Raw genomic sequence first — 20528 nt, forward strand, 5'->3', positions numbered from 1 at the left:
TGTACGATTAAAGATATGATAATGTTGGTGAAAATGTGATAGAAATATCGACGATATTTCCAATTGTTATTTGAATAGCTTCGAATGGCTGGTAATATGGGTGGTACGTGACGTAATATTGTTAATAACAGGGAGACCATCGTGTTATAATAATCCGTCAAAATCCGAATCCTTCGCCGTCGGTAGCGCAACTGTAACGCGCGTATTTCGAGTGTGATTGACGAGTCTATTAAGTCCATGCTCGTTCGCTCGGTTTGTACGGGGGAGGAGAAGGAGGTGGAGCTGGAGGTGGAGGAGGAGGAGGTGGAGGTGGAGGTGGAGGTGCAGTTACAAAAAAACAAAATCCCTCCCTGTTCCTCTACCCCTCCAAATAAAAAAACGGAATCAAACAACAACAACAAAAATATATTTAAACGAACAAACTCAAACTCAAACCCCACAAAAAAAAAGAAAAAATAATCACTACGAAATGAAACGAATTATTTTATAAGGCTTTTAACGTCGAAAAAAAACATTGGTTTCTATTAACGGCTTACGTTGATGCAACCGCGGCCAACAAACCATGCAACCCGTTGATTTGAATCGTTGTTATCGTAATCGTTATCATTGTTTTTGTTGTTGTTGTTATAATATTTAGAACGCGTTTACATCGAAGATGTTTCATTTGTAGGGTGAATCATTAAGTAAGGAAAGAACACGGGGGCTGATTTATATCGTTAAACATATCCTTTACGTTTACGCGTAATTTCTCTGGTATTTTGTCTGTTACATAAATCGCGGATTAACGTCTTTAATAATTTTTGCCGGAAACTCAGGTCGAAACTAACGCGCAATCAGGATGCCATTAACTTTTTAAACTTATTGCCAGAAATATATCCCTCGTGTTGTTCATCGACGCCAAACACCGGTGATGTCAAAAGTGTGTACAGATGGATAGATATATGTACACACGCACACACACACACAGATATATAGATATTTTTTTTTTTTGGTTTTTTTTTTGTACGTTCACCTTTTCTACATGTAATGGAAATACCGCAGTTTCATTTTATCGGGTAACGTTTCGTTCATCGGCTGACGAAACGTATTTCCCACGTGTAACGTGTATCATTAAAAAAATAAAAAAAAAAGAAAAAAAGAAAAATAAAAAGGCCAACAAACAAAATAAGCTTCGGCAAATATGTTGCTCCCGTTACCCCCTCTAACCCCCGTCGTCCCTCTTTCTCTCTCACTCTTTCTTTTTGTTTCCCTTTCTCTATCTCTCTCTGTTTTTTTCATAACGAATGGATGAAAATTACGGTTTGGTCGGTTGAAAAGTTACAAGAGAGAGAGAGAGAGAAAGAGAGAGAAAGACAGGAAGAGGAGGGATGCATTCGTTGCACGTCGAAATCACGTTCCATCGTTCGCGATTAGCTTAACGTTTGAAAAAGCAAACGGTGAATCCTTATCCACTAGCAGAGTCCATTCGTTTGTTGTACCTAGTACTCGGTAATTAATCTTTATCCGTAAATTTGAAATATTAGAATATTTGTTGGTCTTGAATGGAGAAGGTTAAAGAAAAAAGGTTCGATGGTACGAAGTTAGAAAATGTCACGTTTAAAGAAACAGAAAATATAACTTGAAAAATGAAAAGGGAAAATAGTGATTTGTGTATTTAGGATTCGTGAAAAAATTGGGCCGTTGGACTGACTGGACTCGAACCTGGATCTTCCGCTTTCAGGGCGACTGCTCTTTAAACAATTGAGCTATCCAGAGCCCACCGTCCAATCTCCTCACGAATGCCTATTTAAGTTTGGCATTGCACATGTATATATCTAATGTTGAAAACAAATGGAATACAGGTGACAGATTCGAAGGAGCTCCAGGTGCCGTTCAGCACAGCGGCGTCCCTCGGTTACGGGCTTCATCATATGCTTCACCTGCCGCCACAATTTCTTCACCCGTTGGACCATCGGTTACCATTCGGCGGGTTCAGGCCCCTTGGTCCTTCTGCGTTCGCGCCACCGAGCAAGTGCCTCAAGGTCGAGACGGGTAACGGTTCGGTAGCCGGCTCGGGGCTACCAAGCATCGGCTCCCTTTCGAGCATGTCGAACATGTTCTCGCCTACGTCCTTGCCCCCCTCCGCCGGTGGAGGTGCAGTCGTCTCAGTTTCGGGCCCAGGAAGCACAGCCACCGGTTCGGGCTCTGCTAACGTCGTTGGTGCTGGTACTGGTGGTGCTGGTGCTGGTGCTGGTGGTACAGCCAGTGGTGCCGTTTCATCAGTGCTATCCTCCGGGCCGGAAGTTCCACCTCACAGCCCGGCTGGTTCCGCGAGCCGTTCTCCGACGGGCACCGGGACCGGCTCGGCGCCGAATCGAGGCCCAACCCCCGAGGAGGAGGACCGAGACGCAAACGCCACACCCGGATCCGAGAACACCGAGCGCTCCACCCCCGAGGAGGGACGACCTTACAGACGTGAGTCTTCTATCTACCTATATCTATCTACCCACTCCCCCTTCCTATCTATCTTTATCTATCTATTCTTTGCTCCTTCTACCAACACCACCACCATCATCCTACCGATTCTCCTATCGACTTTTCTTCTATTTTCTCCTTCTTGGAAGAGTCCCGGAAGTTATTGTTCGAAGAATACTTCGCTAGAATAAATGGAATATATTTTGATCTTAAAGATACATACCAATATGATCTTTTTAGAAGATAAACTGATAATCTTCGTGTGCGTAATACAGTGAATTTCAAGAGTATTCGTACAAGGTATTATTGTACATTTGAAACAATCGATATTATTTGCTTGTAAAACGAAGCTTCCAAATTCTGATAAACTGACATTTGTATTCATTTAAAAGTCTGATAATTCTAAAATATGTTTCTGTCTATCAGAATTTTGTAGTATTCTATGACAATAAAATATCGATTGTTTTAAATTAACAGTGAGTATACGAATATTTTTGTGACTAACTGTATACGACGAGTATATTAATTATTAATAATTGTTTAGTTTACTCCGTAACTCTTCCATTCTTCCATTTCTTTCGCTATGGGTAAATCTTTTCGTTAAATCTAATATATCTCGTTATATAAATATGTCAATGAAATATCGTTTAATAATTGAGAACAAGCAATCAGAGAGAGATTTACCCGTAGTTATTATTTTCCTTTTGATCATCCACATTCTAAAAAAAAAAAAAATGATCGAATGTTAATAATATCGATCATTATTTTTATGAACGCATGCAGTAGACTGTGCTGAAAAAGCATACATAATATTCGTTTGAGCTTCGTTAATACGTTAATGCATTAGATACCTAAAGTCGTACAGTGTTTGACGATATTCATCCGTTTGTTTGATATTCATCTCCAAAATTCATATAGAAATGTCGCGGAAAACTTGTGCGTGTGTGTGCACGCGCAAATATAAACACGTTCGGCCACGTATATGCGAAAGTTGAAATTATTAGAAAATCTGGATGAGAATATTACGAAAATGGACGGTTTAAATTTAATCGTTGTTGACCGAAAGTTAGGATTTTCGAGGTTACAGTTTATACGAACGAGGACGATCATATTTTTGGATGATAGTAGGTAGGAGTATCAACGGTCTCGTGTCAACAAACAGTTGGACTGAAAAGGAGGAAGTAGAATAACCAAAGAGATAAATAAAGAGAGAAAAAGAGAGAGAAAGAGAGAGAGAGAGTCCAGCATAAGGGAAAGAGCATCGAGATTTGTGTGCTTAATCTACCTAAAACCGTTTATTTGACTCGGCCCTAGGCAACGTAACAGCTGCTTCACCAAATGAAACAAAGAGAGAGAGAGAACTGGCCCATCAGCAAAGCCTTTCGTTCTCGTTTTCGCAAGTTTGTTTATTTTTCCGGGTCTGTCTTAATTACCGAAAGATAGAGCCATTCATTTTTCTCAGCTACCTTGCCGTCCACTTTTTCTCTCTCTCTCTCTCTCTCTCTTTTTCTTTTTCTCTTTCTGTTTCTGTTTCTCTTTTCTATGTGTTCATCGAGGTATGGATTCACCCTACCAGAATTTTCCCTCTCGCGTACTCATTACTTTTAGAATTGTCCTTTTACCGTTGGAAACTCGCTTTGTAAATTTTCTACAGAGTGTGTGTGAGAGAGAGAGAGAGAAAGAGAGAGACGGAAGGAAAGAAAGAAAGAAAGAAAAAAGGTTTCTCTCTCCTGCTAATTTTCGTTTGATTACGCGAGGAAAAAGTGAAGGTGCAAACTGAAGGGGATAGCAAAGTGAGAGAGAGAGGGGGGGGAGAGAGGGAGAGAGAAAAAGGGATCGGAGCGTAATGGATAACAATGTCCTTTGACCATTGCAAAGTGCGCGTTACCTGTGACGTTACTCGCGTCGCTAATTAGTCGATACTCACTTTGTGGGCAGGCCTGGCCACACGTTACAGTTCGTACGAAGAGAAAGTAAGGTAGGAAGGAAGGAAGGAAACAGTTAACGTTCATTTTCTACCATCTATAAGTTACTTCAATTTCATCATTCAAACGTTACGCGAATTTCGAACAACGAATGTTTCCACTCGTTTCTTTTCTTTTCTTCTTCTTCTATTCTGTCAACAGCAACAACAACGATAAAGTATGTTAGATAAAAGAGTTATTCGATTGATTATTATTTTTTTAATAATATTTTTCGATTAATAATAAAAATAAGTTTGTTCGATTGAAATAATGAACAATCAAAGTATTTCCGGAACTATAATAAGGATTTGAAAATGAATTTGATTTCATTTGATGACTCGTTTATAAGGGTGAGTTTAAAGAGGAATAAGAGGAGTATTACCTACCTATAAACGGGAGTTTCGGGAGTTGGTGCGAGGTTGAGGAGTGGGGTGGGGAGTGGGTGGTCGTGTTCGGAGTTACTGGGCAAGCTCGAATCAACGATGCAAGCGACTGGAAAATTTGCGGGAAATCGCGGAATGTCTAGCAAATAATTCGATCTCTCGCGTGTCAATGCGAACCTCGGGTACCCGGCGCGCGTATTTCGAGCCCAGCGATGCGCCATTTCGATTAAACACTCTCTCCCAGAGCACGCCGTTTTTCGAGAGTTGCTCTCTCGTTCATTCGTTCATTCGTTCGTTCATTCGTTCATTCGTTCGTTCGTTCGTTCGTTCGCTGTTTCTCTCTTTCTCTCTCTTTCACAGACATATATACACACATATACACACATTCGAAACCAATACTTCCAGATTGTCATGGATACATGTGCAAATAATCATTTGCGACTGAGCTCGGAGCATTTACACTGCGTTTATTTGTATCTAATGATACGGAAAAAATGATATGAAACTAATATTGGCCGATGATCTGATGTGTGCAAGCTTACACCCACATATAAACGCGTATATATACGGTTACCGTACGTAAGCGTACGTGTATTATATGCATACGTACATAGGGGGGTAATACCGATCGTGCTTCTGTCACGTTCATAGAACTTCTACCAACGAGACCGATCATTATTGAGCTCCGATAAATAAATTATTCCCGACGGTGTTTCATCGTTGGCCGATTAAACGAGTACCGTTTCTCTCCTACCATCCGTGTCGTTCGATTGGCTTTCGTTACAATTCTCATTCACGAGTAGTAACGTGTACCATCAACGAATTTTATTTCACGTAAATATGATATATATGTAGGATTCGTGAAAAAAATTGGGCCGTTGGATTGACTGGACGGGACTCGAACCCGGATCTTCCGTTTTCCGGACGACTGACTGCACTTTAACCATTGAGCTATTCAGGGCCCACCGTCCAATCTTCTCACGAATGCCTATTTAAGTTTGGCTTGGAGGTTAAGTTTGGTTCGCATTCCACAAATATATATATATATATATATATAATACACATATATATATGCGTTTTTATATAAATTCATATTTCTTTGAGATATTTACAAATATTTTCGATCGATCACACGAAAGGAAAGTATCTCTCCCTTTTTCTTGACTTTCGTACAAATTTGTATAAAAATTCGTTGCGAGTCGATCATTCCCTCTCACTTCTCTCCTTCTCCTTCTCTCTCTTTCCCTTCTACAAAATTTAAAACTCGCTAACGACCTTAATGTAATGTGCATCGTAAAAACGTGTAACTTTATAGCGTAATATCGTATCACGGTGGCCTCGATCGATGCGTATCTTTGGACGGGATCGACGTTGACGAGGGAGTGAATGGGCGAAAATTTCAAAAGGGTATGAGCGAGACAGAAATACCACGAGAAACGTACAGGGAGAAAGAGAGAAAGAAAGAGAGAGAGAGAGAGAGAGAGAAGGGGGATAGGGAAATGCAGATATTTGTCAGGAAATTGATAACTCGAATAAACTCGTTGCAAAACATTCAAACAGGCTGCCAAATCGTGGTGGAGGATAGGTGGCGAGCCTTCCGCCCTCTTTCTACCCTCTCTCTCTCCTCTCCCTCCCTCTCTCTCTCTCTCTCTCTTTCTATCGGGGAACCGAAACTCTCCGTTCGACAGGACAAGGTGCACGTGCGAATGAATTCGGGTGTATATACACTCAGCCACATAAACATACATGCATACACACACACATACACGCGTATTACTCACAGTGAAACATATACAAACATATGTACACGCATAGATTTAAATACTTGCACGCTTTCCACCGTTGAGCATCGAACGATACGCGAGCTTTACTTGTCGACCGATCAGATGCCCGCCGAACTGATTATAAATCGAGTTTGAGGACTCGCTTTTTCATTATTCGCGACACCCCCCTCCCCCCTCCCCCCTCCTCCCCTTTCTCCTCTCTCGGAGCATTTTAACATTGCTTTTCAACCGATTATATTACGCGTGGTAGTCGGTAAAACGCGTGAAACGTGTTTTCGTGGCTGTTTATTCGAGTATCGTCCTTATTCCGAGAGTGCTAACTGGAAAAAGTAAAAATAACGAAACACATTTTCCCCTGACTTCATCTTTTTTCCATAATTTTATCATATACCACCAACACATATATAGTAATAATACTGTTATATTATTTAAACGTCTTTCTTCACAGAATTCTAATGATTCGGTTAGCCGAACTTTTCCATTAACGTCCATTAACGTGAAATTTTGTTTACCATCTATTTTTTAGTTTTTGTACAAAATTTGTACGCGAGTGTGGTTTTTTTTTGTTTATCTATTTAGTTTACTAATGCAAAAGAATAAAAATAAAAAATAAAGCATTATATTTCGATAGTAGTAATATAGTCGTATTAGAATAAACATTGCGAAACACATGGAAAGGATAGAAGTGGAATGTGGGTGTAACGATAAGCGGCTTAGTAATATGGATTTTAGTGGGTACATTTGTGTCACTTTTTAAGAGTAATATTTTGTTTATTATTATTATTATATTTCTACTTGTTTCTCGTAATTTGGTTTAACAGTTTACACGTGTCGTTGTTCGCAGAGATTGATGAATAAGAAACTGTTCGAAAATTTGTATCATTTTCTTCTTCTTCTTCTTCTTTTTTTGTCTTTTATAATATTTTGTACGGTTAGAATATTTTGACGTTGGTTGTTGTTTTTGTTTCCGTTGTTTTCTCGCGCGATTCACGTAAACGCGACGCGTCACGTTTTCGACGCTCGCACAACACCGACGTTCGCTGATATTTATACAATTTCTCATTGGCAAGGTGGAACATCAATTTAATAGCGCGACGTACGCCGTGGTTCGTTAACGATCAACGTTATTGGCCAATACTCTCGTTCGTTGGGCGCTCGTATGAAACGCATTCTCATTAAAGAATGATTGACATAACTGGCGTTTATCGAGTTTTATGGGAGACGCATTAGATAGACGCAACGGCGTGTATATTCTTCTTCCTACCGACCACTAATTTTCACTAAATTTTATCTCAAGATTCTTATGATCTTTTTTTTATTCATCAACTCTTCATCAATTTTCAATAAAAACTATAATCGTTTGTCATTTGCTTCTTTTTTTCCTTCGTATAAAAGAGATACGACGGATTCAAATAGATCAAATAAATTCGAACGAGATGGTTGAAGAAGATCAAGCGTTTAGATCAATTGTGTCCATAATTATGAAATTGGTTTAAGATTAAAATTGAAGGAAAAATGATTTTATTAGTTATTTTATATTATATTATTTGAAAGTGAATTAATTTAATGTAATTTGAACGATATTGTCAAAAATGAACCGTTAGGTAGTGTTTGTTATTTCAATATTATATAGAATTTATTTAATGTCCAAATGTAATCCTTTAAATATTTCCAAACAAGAAATATATGACTTAGATATTACACTTTCATAATTATGAGCACAATTATGAAATTAGTTTAAGATTAAAATTGAAGGAAACATGATTTTATCAGTTACTTCACACCACATTATTTTCAACTAAATTAATTCAATGTAATTTGAACGATATTGTCAAAAATTAACCGTTAGATAGTAATATTATATAAGAAAAATTAATATTAAATAATATAATATAACTAATATTAGATAATATTATATAAAATTCATTGAATGTTCAAATGTAATCCTTTAAATATCTCCAAACAAGAAATATATGACTTAGACCACTTTCATAATTATGAGCACAATTATGAAATTAGTTTAAGATTAAAATTGAAGGAAAAATGATTTTATCAGTTATTTCACGCCACATTATTTTCAATTAAATTAATTCAGTGTAATTTGAACGATATTGTCAAAAATTAACCGTTAGATAGTAATATTATAAAAGAAAAATTAATATTAAATAATATAATATAACTAATATTAGATAATATTATATAAAATTCATTGAATGTTCAAATGTAATTCTTTAAATATTTCCAAACAAGAAATATATGACTTAGATAATTACACTTTCATAATTATGGGCACAATTGTTCATTGCTTAACAAATTACGTAACAGTAAAGAAAACAAATATTTATTTTTAATATTTTATAAATTAGATATATTATTATTTATCGAACTAATACAAACATTTTCGAACTAACGATATTATATTATATTTTAGATCGAGCCGCATTGTTTTTTTTTCTTGGTTTTTTTTTTCAACAAATCCCTGTTATCCTACGAGATATCAGGAATTCCTGAAATTTCCTAGTAGTAGGAGATGGGTGGGTGGGGGTGGTGGGGGAGAGAGGGTGAGTCGGGATTCACGTCGATCGCATGAAAATCTCCGAACATCGGGCGTAAATACCTAAAAACGATGGCCATTCGTTCGGTCAGCTCGAAATCACGGGACTTCCGGTTTACGCCTGTCGTTTCGTGGTCGTGCGTCCTTTTCTCTCTTTTTGGGCTACCAAAAAGGGTGCAATGAGAAGGAGAGAAAGAGAGAAGGGAAATGTTCTCACTCCACTCTTAACCTCTGTCGTCGTATCCCTCGTTCATTCCCTCGTTCATTCTCCCCCTTCTTCCCTTCCTCCCTTCCTCCCACCCTCCTCCTCCTCTTCCTCCTCCTTCACCCCTCTTTCTCTCCCTATATTATATCGTCCTGGCGTATTTACGCGCACGTAAAAAAAGTACAACCCGAAAGATAACGGGGCCGGTTTCTACTAAAGCGCATTCGTGGCTTCGTTTTGTCCAACACATGGGTGGTGGGAGTAAGGGGTGGGGGTGGGGTTTCTGGTTACCTCCTGCCATTTTTTTGCACTTATTTCTTTTTTCTCTTTTTTTTCTTTTTCTTTTAATATTTTTTTTTTTTCGTTGAAAGAACGTACGTTCTTGGCTTAACCCGAACGTGTCCTCGCCCCCTCCCCCTCCCACCCCAACGTTCTATAAAGTTACGCAACTTTTGTCACATTTGTTAATCTTTAAACAGTAAATTTTCCTCTTTCTATACAAATATTAATTTAAACGGGAATTTAATATTCGTTAAATCTAAGTTTTTAACACTCTGTGTGTGTGTGTGTGTGTGTGTGTGCAACTGTGAAAACAAATTAATTCGTTTAATATTTAAGATCGAATAATCGAACAGAAATAATAAATGAAGAAATGTTTGATTATCTTTCATTGAAAAAAAAAAAAATGGAAAGTACGATCGCGAAATATAAACGTAAAAATGTTTGGACAATTTATCACCTTTAAGTAATGGCAGTTAATTTTTCGAAGAAAATCGAGATAAACGTAAAAATATGAAACGTTTTCCTTGAATACATATAATATATTTCTCGTGAAAACGATTCATTTATTATATATATATATATTTCTTGACAAAAAAAAAATCACGTTAAAAAATTTGTTAATAAATTTAAAACGTATTTAATATAAATGAAATTTCTCGATATGAAAATTTGATCGTCGTAAAATTCGTAGTGTGCTCGTAGTTTTCTCATCGTAGATCCTAATGATCCTCTCACGCATCTATCGTAAAATAGAGAAATCATTGTAAAAGAGGTAACGTTATCTGACAACGACTATCCCCCCTCCCCACCCCTTCTCACCCCTTCCCACTCAACTTCCAGCTGTGTAGAACCTCAGCAGCACCCTTTCATCCTCGAAACGATTTTCCATGAGCAGAACGAGTAATAGGAGTAGGTGTAGGAGGGTGAGGAGGAAAAGGAGGGTGAGGAGGTAAAGGAGGAAGAAGGGGAGGGTAGGGAAGTGGAAGAGAATGGCGTAAGGGTTGTCGTTGCGGATGGGTGGGGAAAATTTGATTACTAAATAATTCGTACGACGTGATAGTAAATCGCGAGCTCGCGATTCGCTTTAAGAATACAAATGAGCGTCTCTCTCGTTGCGACGGACGAGTTTCCTACTCTTTACATTTGTTGGTAGTAGTAATAGTAGTAGTTGTAGTAGTAGTAGTAGCATACGGAAAACGAGTACACTTTTATTCGGGAGAGAAAGAGAGAGAGAGGGGGGGGACGTGTAGACGGTTTTTGCTAACGCACGTATTCTGCGTATTGCAACGATTACGTTTTGAACGACAACGAAGAAAAAGAAGAAGAAGGAGAAGAAGGAGAAGAATAGAAAACGTTTTAATCATTGTACCTGTGTTACCTATATCGAATCGAATTTAAATGGAATTGAATTTTACGAATTTTGTTTCTTTTTTTTTTCTTCTCATTAATAGAAGAAAACAGAATAATCAATTCTTAGTGACAGTTATAAGTAATTTATATGCTGATACATTAATATGAATTGTAAATTAAAATAAAAAAAAGGATCATTACAATGATAAGTATAAACACATGGATAACTCTATTAGAATAGAAAATTATTAATTAAATCTTGTTCCTAGATCAGAAGGAATTGAATTTTGTTTAAAACTACGTAAACCAAATGAGTATTTTCCAATAAATTTGTTGTTAAATAGTTTGGATGAATTTTACGAATGAGCATAGAAAATTTAGACGAATAAGAAATAGTTAAACGTTGAATGTTTAAATACATACATATCGATACGTAATATATTAATAATAATAATATTAATAATAATAATAATAATAATAATAATAATAATAATAATAATAAGAACAATAGTAATATTATCTATATATTACATGGATTCTTTTCTTCTTACAATAATTATTTTTGTTTCCTCTTGTTCGGTCGTTTGTTCGTTGTATTGTTATCTTGTTCCTAGATCAGAAGGGTTGAATTTTGTTTAAATCTACGCGTAAATCAAATCAGTATTTTCCAATAAATTAGTTGTTAAATAGTTTGGATGAATTTTACGAATGAGCATAGAAAATTTAGACGAATAAGAAATAGTTAAACGTTGAATGTTTAAATACATACATATCGATACGTAATAATAATAATAATAATAATAATAATAATAATAATAATAATAATAATAATAATAATAATAAGAACAATAGTAATATAATCTATATATTACATGGATTCTTTTCTTCTTACAATTATTTTTGTTTCCTCTCTTGTTCGGTCGTTTGTTCGTTGTTATTGTTATTACTCCATTGTTATTTCGTTTAGTTTCGTTTCGTTTAGAGATTATATTGACTCTCTTTCCTATCGGTATAACTCGTTATCATGGATTTTCGAGAAGTCGAGTAACGCGAGACCTATACCACCGTCACACACAACACAACACACATCCCAATATGGACAAATAATAACGAGGCATATATACGCGAAGCTTGAAATATAGATTATCGAATTTTCACCAACGATCCGGCAAATGATCGTCGTTAACCCCCTTATCTATCTGTTTGTCTTGATACGCTAACGCGATTTTTCTCCGGACATTTGTTTTTCACCTTTTCTTTAACTTTTCCTTCTCGTTTTTCATGGAAACTTCTGTGTGCGTGTGTGTGTGTGTGTACGTGCGTGCATCATGTGTGTATATCTTTCTCTCTCTTTTTCTGTTTTTTTTTCGTCTATCTCTTTTCTTTTATTCCATTCTAACGAATAAAAACCGATAAGCCCTGCCCCCTGCCCCCTACCGCCCCCCACCATGCTCCTGTCCCGTGTATACGCGTATCGTTTACTTTCTTTCCTATCTCTTTTGCGAGATCGGAACATCAACGATGAGATTTATCTGCCGAAAACTGTCCAAACCGATATCACCTATCACCCTCCCCTCCTCCTCCACCCCCGGTCATTCGAATCTTTCAATTATTCTTTTTTTTTTTATATATATATACTTTTTTTATTTTTTTGTTTCTTTCATGCGAACGTATGCGTCGACGATTTTGTGAACGAAAAGGAAAAAGGAGGGTTGAAAAAAGAGCGGGAGGGAAAGGGGGAAGGAAAAGAAAAGGTACAGAAAGAAATAAAAAAAAAATTTGGTGACTGATAAAACGTTTATCCTGGGGGGTAGGGGCGGGGGTCAACGAGAGCGTACGAAATTTTTATTTCCGTTAGGTCATTTGTTCTTCTTCTCTTTTTCGGTCAAAGGTTATACGACAGTGGTTATTTACGATAGCAACGATTACGACCAAAGATGACGACTAAAACTGGTCAAACACACACGTACACAGAGTACACAGACACCACACGTATATTTTCTTATATATTTCATATTTCGTATTCGTAGGTATAGAAAATACGCGTACTCACACAAAGATGACGACAAAACTGATCAAACACACACACATACACACACATACGTATACAGAGAGTACAGAGACACCACACGTATATTTTCTTATATATTTCATATTTTGTATTCGTAGGTATAGAAAATACGCGTACTCACACAAAGATGACGACTAAACTGATCAAACACACACGTATACACACACACACACATACGTGTACACAGAGTACAGAGACACAACACGTATATTTTCTTATATATTTCATATTTTGTATTCGTAGGTATAGAAAACATGCGTACTCACACAAGTAAGTGGGGGAGGCGTTAGGTACACGTATATGAAACGCGATACTTTCTACGGGAATTTTTTTCCACGGTTTTGCTTTATTGTTCCGCGAGAGTGATTGGTAATTGGTTGTACACGAAAAGGGGTGTGAGAAAGAGAAAGAGAGAGAGAGAGAGAGAAGGTAAGCGAGATGGTCATGTGCGAACAAGCTCTACGGAACATGTTGTATATATCCGTCTCTTTCTATCATTCTATCCATCTATTTTCTTCTCTCTTTCTCTCATTCCCTTTTTCGTCGAGAGAGTACAAACGAACGAGTCGAACGAACGGACCATGACGATCCATGCAACGTTGTTGTGGCCCATAAGGTACAATCCCCCTTCAACCATGTTCTACCCATTCTTTATAGACACACACACACACACACTCACATATATATATACCTTTCTCTCTCTCTCTTTTTCCCTTTCTCTTTCTCTTTCTCTTTTTTGTTGTTTCTCGTCGGTTGAAAAAATGCAATTAAAAATTTGACTGCTAATATGGGTCAGAGACTCATCGTTCCGGTCTCTTCTTCCACCCTTTGGCATCCCTTCGCACAGGCACTCACACCCCACCGGCCGCCCCACCCCACCCACCGTTCGGCCACTCGAAAGAGCCCTCGTCCGTGAAACTGGCCACTCCGCCGTGATTTTCGAGTGTCCCCGGGAAATAATCGAAACTTTTTGAAATCTATCTAACAGCCCAGCGCGAATTTTACGCGTACGAGGAGAACGCGTATTCCTAGATAGTTCCTAGGGACTATTCCTAGGGACTATTCCTAGATATTTCCTAGGGACTATCTAGGAATTTTTCTCTACCTTTTTTTTTTTTTTGTGATTTTTAGTCGTAGGAAAAAAGAAATGGTAGATAGTAATGGTGGTTAGTCGATGTTTCGACGCGTTAACGAACGAAACGTTCGTCAAATGATCAGAAATAATGGATTACATTGAATATCTGCTAATAATCCCAACAACCAACCACTTTGTGGCTACACGCAGTTCGTTCATGTTGTATTTTTGTTTCTTTCTTTCTTTCTTTCTCTGTCTCTCTCTCTCTTTTTTGTTTTTTTTTTACCAGAGTAAAAGATCGATCTATCTATCTCTCAATCGTTTTGTTTGATTTCAAACGTGCGGGCGGCTCGTTTCGTAGAAAATTTTTACCCTCCACACACTAGTCGTTCGCGTTCGTTTATTTTATTCGAAAGTTAAACATATAGGAAAAACACGTATTTTCTCCTATATGAACACACTTTGACGTTTAATAATCAAAAAATGACCTATTTTCATCTCGTTCGTCCATTTGATAGGTGGTTATAAAATAAAGAAGCGTTTTTATACGTTTTATGATATTTATTCGAGATTAGTATTAATTATTGAATGATCGTTGTCTGGAAGGAAAAACCTATGTAAAAAATAATTTTAAAACTTTCAATTGTTATCATTTTAAAGAAACAATGAGAAAATGTAACGCAATTACGTTTTCCATTTTGAAAAATATGAATGATAATCTAATAATGATAAAATAACATATTAAAAACATCAAGACGAGAGAGAAAATAGATACAATTAATTCAAATTTTACGAAATCCAATCGTATCACATTTTTCTAGACACATCCACATTTAAAAATTAAATAAAAAACATAAATATAACATATTAACTAATGTATCGGACGTATACCTACAATCATCTGCTTTCAAAATATGAATAATAATCTAATAATGAGAAAATAATTCATTAAACTCCAACACTAAATTAGATATAATAATCCAAATTTAACGAAAGGTAACACGTGCCATTTATCTAGAGACACCCCATTCAATGAATAATTCATTTCAATAATAATAAAATAATAAATAATCTAAAAGTCGTCGTATACATTATAATATATCTATCTATCTCTATCTTTATCGTACATTTAAAAACAATAACATGAAATTATTTTCGTGGTTATGACTACGTAGAGTTAATCATAACAAAATACAAATTATATGACATAATAATATACATGCTTTGCGACGGTTGACCTCGTACGATAATCTAACTCGTAGAATTATTTTTATATAAGAACGAATAAACGAATCACCGATGTGCGCGAGAGTTTTCTTGCGAGGTAAGAGAGAGTCGTTTAGTCGATAATACAAGAAAACCGCTGGAATTATCGAACGGAGTGGCTGAGAGAGGCTGCGAGAGGCTGCGAGAGGCTGCGAGAGAGAGAGAGAGAGAGAGAGAGAGAGGGAGAGTGAGTGAGCAAAAGAAAGAAAGGGTGGGGGAAAAGGATGAAGATGAGGAGGAGGAGGAGGATGGAGGTTGGTAAGAGAGACGTAGGGAAGGAGGGTGGTATGAGAAGTGGGATGAAGGGTTGGGAGGGTGAGGATGAGGAGGAGGAGGGGGTGGGAAGAGGAAAAGATCCATACGCAGAGCAAATGCAGCTGCAGCTTGCGGAATACACTATTGCGAAAAGGAGACGTGCTGGGATGATGGGGGATGAGGATGAGGAGGAGGTGGTTGAGATGATGGTGGTGGTGGTGGTGGAACAGATGAGGAGGTGGAGGAGGAGGAAATGAGGAGAAGGAAGAAGAGGAGTAGTGGGAGAAGAAGAAGAAGAGGATGAGGAGAATGAGGATGAGGAGGAGGAGGAGGGTAAAGGGGTGGGAGGTAATAGCGGTGGCACAGCATTGGTGGTACCAAACCAAGGAGCGAAATAACCCGACGACCGAGTGGTCTCCTCCTCTTGCTGCAATCAACTAGGCGGAGCTCTTCGAAGCATACTCACTCACTCTCTCTTATTTTATTTTTCTTTTCCTCTTTTTTTATTCGATCTCTCTCTCTCTCTCTCTCTTTAAACATAAATACGTAATACATATATACAGACATGATTCTTTCGTGTGGTTTGGGTATCCAGAAAGAGGAAAGATTCTTCGTACGTATTTCCATACGTTTGTGTGAGTAGCACTCTTGTATCGTTTGATCAAACATATGTGTGTGTATGTGTGTGTGTTACTATGCAATAAGAAAAAAATAAAATCAAATGTCGATATTTATCAAAAGATCGATTTCATATTTTTTTTCCAATTAGAATTATTTTCTTCTAATATTCGAATTTTGATCGTACCGAAAAATAAGTAAATTCGTTCGCGTTCTCTTTTTCTTTTTATACTGATCGCAGGTATGTGTGTTATTATAAAAATAAATGAAATATCTATGATATTTTTTACATTGACCAAAAGATCGATTTTCTTTTACTTTATTTTCTTTTCCTTCGAATTTTTGTTTCGTTCGAATTGATCTATCTCTCTCTCTCACACACACAAAATCAAAAGAAAACTCATTCGTTTCTCTCTCTCTCTCTCTCTCTTTTATATTTTTATTCTCTCCCTTGCGTTGGTCGGGGTCGTAAGACTCAATGAGGACGTTTCTCGTTTCCGAGAAAACACTTCTGTTGAAAAGTGGAAAACACGTTAGCGTATAAAAGGGGTAAAAAAGAAGAGGATGTTTGATCTCCTCCCCTTCCTCCTCCCCTTCCTCCTCTTCCTTCACGTTTTTCTTACAGAATAGAACTCTATCTCTATCTTTCCTTTGGCGTCTCGTTTAACGATCAGCATCGTTCGCGCCGGAGCTAGAAATAGAAGCTCCGCCTCCTAGACCAGTAGTATACTTCGTCGTACGAACCTAACCAAAAGAGTGAGAGTGAGAGAGAGAGAGAGATAGACAGAACGTGAGTGAGTGAGCGAGTGAGAGAGAGGGAAAGAAGGAAGAATATAGAAAGGTAGAAGAGAGACAAAGAAGGATAGATAGATACAGATAAAGAGAAAGAAAAAGAAAGAGTGAGTGAGAGAGAGAGAGAGAGAGAAATAGAGAGGGAAGGAAAGAGATAGAGTGCGAGTCCTTTACGAGACGCAGAAGGGTAAAAGGAGGTATTACGAGTTTCTCGACGAGTTTCTGGGCGTGGTGAGGGAGGAGTCCTCCTATCCTATGCACGCCGACTCGTTTATATCCTCTTTCGTTCCTCTCTGGATTGCCTGCAACTTCGTCCGCAGCGTCGACATCACCGATACGACACATCTCTCTCTCTCTCTCTCTCTCTTTCTTTATATCTTTTTCTTTCTTTATCTTTCGTTTTCTTCTACACGCAAGCACATACCATCATAGGCACCGTACTTACCGTTTTACCTTCGAAGTTCTCTCTCTCTCTCTCTCCGAGAGCGACTATTTTTCTTTCCTATCTATGGTAAGACGAGATATCCCCTTTTCCTGTTCGTATCCACGTATACACATAGATATACATTTAGCAAGAGTAAAAACACCATAAGAGAGAGAGAAAATAGCAGTAAAATCTAAAAGGCTATTTGTGTTAGCAACCGTTTAACTCTAATACGATAGATTATGATTATTATTTGTAACGTTAAGCTTTCATCATCATCATCATCATCATCATCTTCTACGTTTCTTTGTTACTCGTTGAAATTTGTACAACGTTTTAAGCGAAGGTTATGGAAACGTTATGATAACGCGATCAACGTGCAAAGCACGTCTCGAATTTTCTCAGAGACGCGTTAGTCGCGTGCCTAATCTCGACGATGCATACGTGAGTGGAGAATACGGTGAGTAACGAGAGAGAGAGAGAGAGAGAGAGAGAGAGAGAGAGAGAATGGTCATTCCGTTTTGTAGTTACACGAGAGAACGCGTTGACATTTCGAACGCAGGACTCGTGACAGAAATTACTAAACGTAACCGCGACAGCTCGCGTGTTCTATGCGTTGTGTTCACGCATGACACGCACATTTATATACGCCGACAGTAGTAGTAACCGAAGAGAGATACCAAAAGAGAAATAGAGAGAGAGAGAGAGAGTGAGTGTGTGAGTGTGTGAGAGATAAAACACAGAGACATTTCTATTGTAGGTATACAAGGTTACATTTGTATCGGTAAATGGGGCCAGTTAGGCGCAGGATGTACAGTCGAGGAAAGAGGAAGAGGAGGAGGAGGAGGAGGAGGAGATGCCGATGGGGTTACTACTACTGAATTGGTGATGGTAGTAGTGATGGTGGTGGTAGTGGTGGTGTTAGGGGTGGTCGAGCAAAAGGACAACGTAGAGTCAGTGGTGGTTGAAACGGGGGTGGGTGGAGGACGGTTAGGTGGCTGGCGGTGGACCTAGAGAACCGATGTGATGCCGGAGTTGGAAGTAGAGGTAGGTGGTGCGAAGGTTAACATGGGTGGGGAGATCGAACGGTGTGAGCCTCGCACGCATATTAATCTCTTCAACCGCACATCAGGCTGCTGTTCCGTGGGCTCCGATTTTGGTGGTGTTGCTGATGCTGGTGCTGATGCTGATGTTGATGTTCCTCGTGCTGGCCTTTCGGCGAATCTCGTTCGTTCATTCGTTCATTCGTTCATTCGTTCGTTCGTTCACTTCATCTCTCTGGCTGATTCTCAACCTTTGGTTTACTGTTGGTGCTGGTGGTTCGCTGGTACTGGCTGCCCACCCAGTAACCATCGTCGTCGTCGTCGTCGTCGTCGTCGTCGTAGTTGATTGCTGCGTGCTACGCTAACCGATGTTTCTGTCTCTCTCTCTCTCTCTCTTTCGGTACGCACAACGCCTGCGGCAAATTGGCAAACTGCACGCCATCGGCCTACCTTTCTCTACCTCCTCTTCTACGTTTCCTCCGCCATCATCCTCATCCATCTCTCTTCCAGCTCTTCGCTTTCGTAAGTGCGAACGTTTCACATACATATATATATGTATATGTATGTATATGCTTGTTCTCCCCTTCGAGGCATGTAGTGGCTGCTCGATCGTGCGAAACGATCGAATATCCTCGACCCTGATCGTCCTGATGATTCCTTCCTACTTCCGAAACTAATACGACTGACGAGTTAAATGATATCACTTAATGAATATGAATATTAACAGAAATGATGGTAATAAATAACTTAATCGGATACTTGGGATTAATACTAGATTTACGGATTTTTTGTTCACTATTTTTTAATGACTTTGATACATTGTTTGAATGAAGAAGTGGGTAGAGGGGTGGAATTAATATTTACGTATATTTCATTACGGCATTAAAAATTAACATTTATATTTTTACAAAATAATTAAATAATTTAAATAAGTTTTATATATATATGTAGCAAAAAATATTTGAGATGAGTCAAATTGGCTCAGTCCGTAAATCTAATGATTTAAGAAATCAAGAATTATCGTAGATCTATCTTAAAACACGATTGGATAATACAAAAATGTTAGAAGGGAACAAACACTCGGTATTCCCCATTAATATTGACATTGATGACATTCGTCGTAATAGAAATAAATAGAAAAAAGAAGAAGGAAAGAGGGGAGGAGGCAGAAAAAAGGTTAACAAGTAGAGAGAATAGGATGAGCTAGAAAGGGTCGAAGAGTGAAACGAGGTGGTCGTTCAACGAGGGGACTAAAGAGAGACAGAAATCATGGTTGCGGTTTTGCGGCCGGCATTTCTGACCGCCGAACGCCAAAGTTCGAATTGAACTGTCACCATCAGCCTCGGTTCCTACGCCCGGTTTTCGACCGCGTACGATTTCAGATTTCCCTTTCCGTAGGAGGAAACAGTTTAGTTTCTACGACTTCTGACCTGTCCGACCATTTTTTCGATTCTTATCAATCGGTTTCCTGTAAATCATTATTCTCATCGCGTGGAAAAATAATATTAGCGCAGAAACGTTTTTATCATTTAATTATTATTATTTAAATAATATGTCACCAATGGGGAATATGAATTCAACATCATTTTTTTTTTTCTTGATTTTGGTTAGCATCCAAAAAAAATATTCCTCCGCTAAATTTTAATATTTACAATATAATATAATACGATTGTTTTCCAAATTAGAATCAACAAAACTTTTCGGTCGGCCTTAATACGGTAAACAAAAAAAAATAAAAATAAAAAAAAAGTAAAAAACAAAGCAATGGAATTAATAATATTTGAATAATAATTTAATATTCTCTTGTTCGTCATCAACGATATTATTCGTTTTACTCTCTGGGGGAAAAAAATATATTTTGTTTGTGTTGTCGTTGTAAACGATTAAATATGTGGAATATAAAATAATTAAACAATTATCTTAAAGTACGTGCGCTAATATTTTCTAGACCAAATCTAAAATAGTACTACCTTTTTTTTATATATAAATATATACAATCCGATAAAAT

The 20528-nt window shown here is 37.8% G+C and overlaps 1 protein-coding gene across 2 annotated transcripts in view; it reads left to right on the plus strand.

Moving 5' to 3' along the window:
• Positions 1-20528, plus strand: part of LOC122515441 (forkhead box protein D2-like) — a 126751-nt gene that overhangs the window by 9240 nt on the left and 96983 nt on the right. For both annotated transcript variants that reach the window (XM_043632807.1, XM_043632815.1), the window contains one exon: positions 1842-2454. In XM_043632807.1, the coding sequence (XP_043488742.1) occupies positions 1842-2454 (613 nt within the window). The remainder of the gene's footprint in view (positions 1-1841; positions 2455-20528) is intronic.

Source organism: Polistes fuscatus, unplaced genomic scaffold, assembly GCF_010416935.1.
Source record: "Polistes fuscatus isolate 324 unplaced genomic scaffold, CU_Pfus_HIC Scaffold1, whole genome shotgun sequence".
NCBI classification, from domain to species: Eukaryota; Metazoa; Arthropoda; class Insecta; order Hymenoptera; family Vespidae; genus Polistes; species Polistes fuscatus.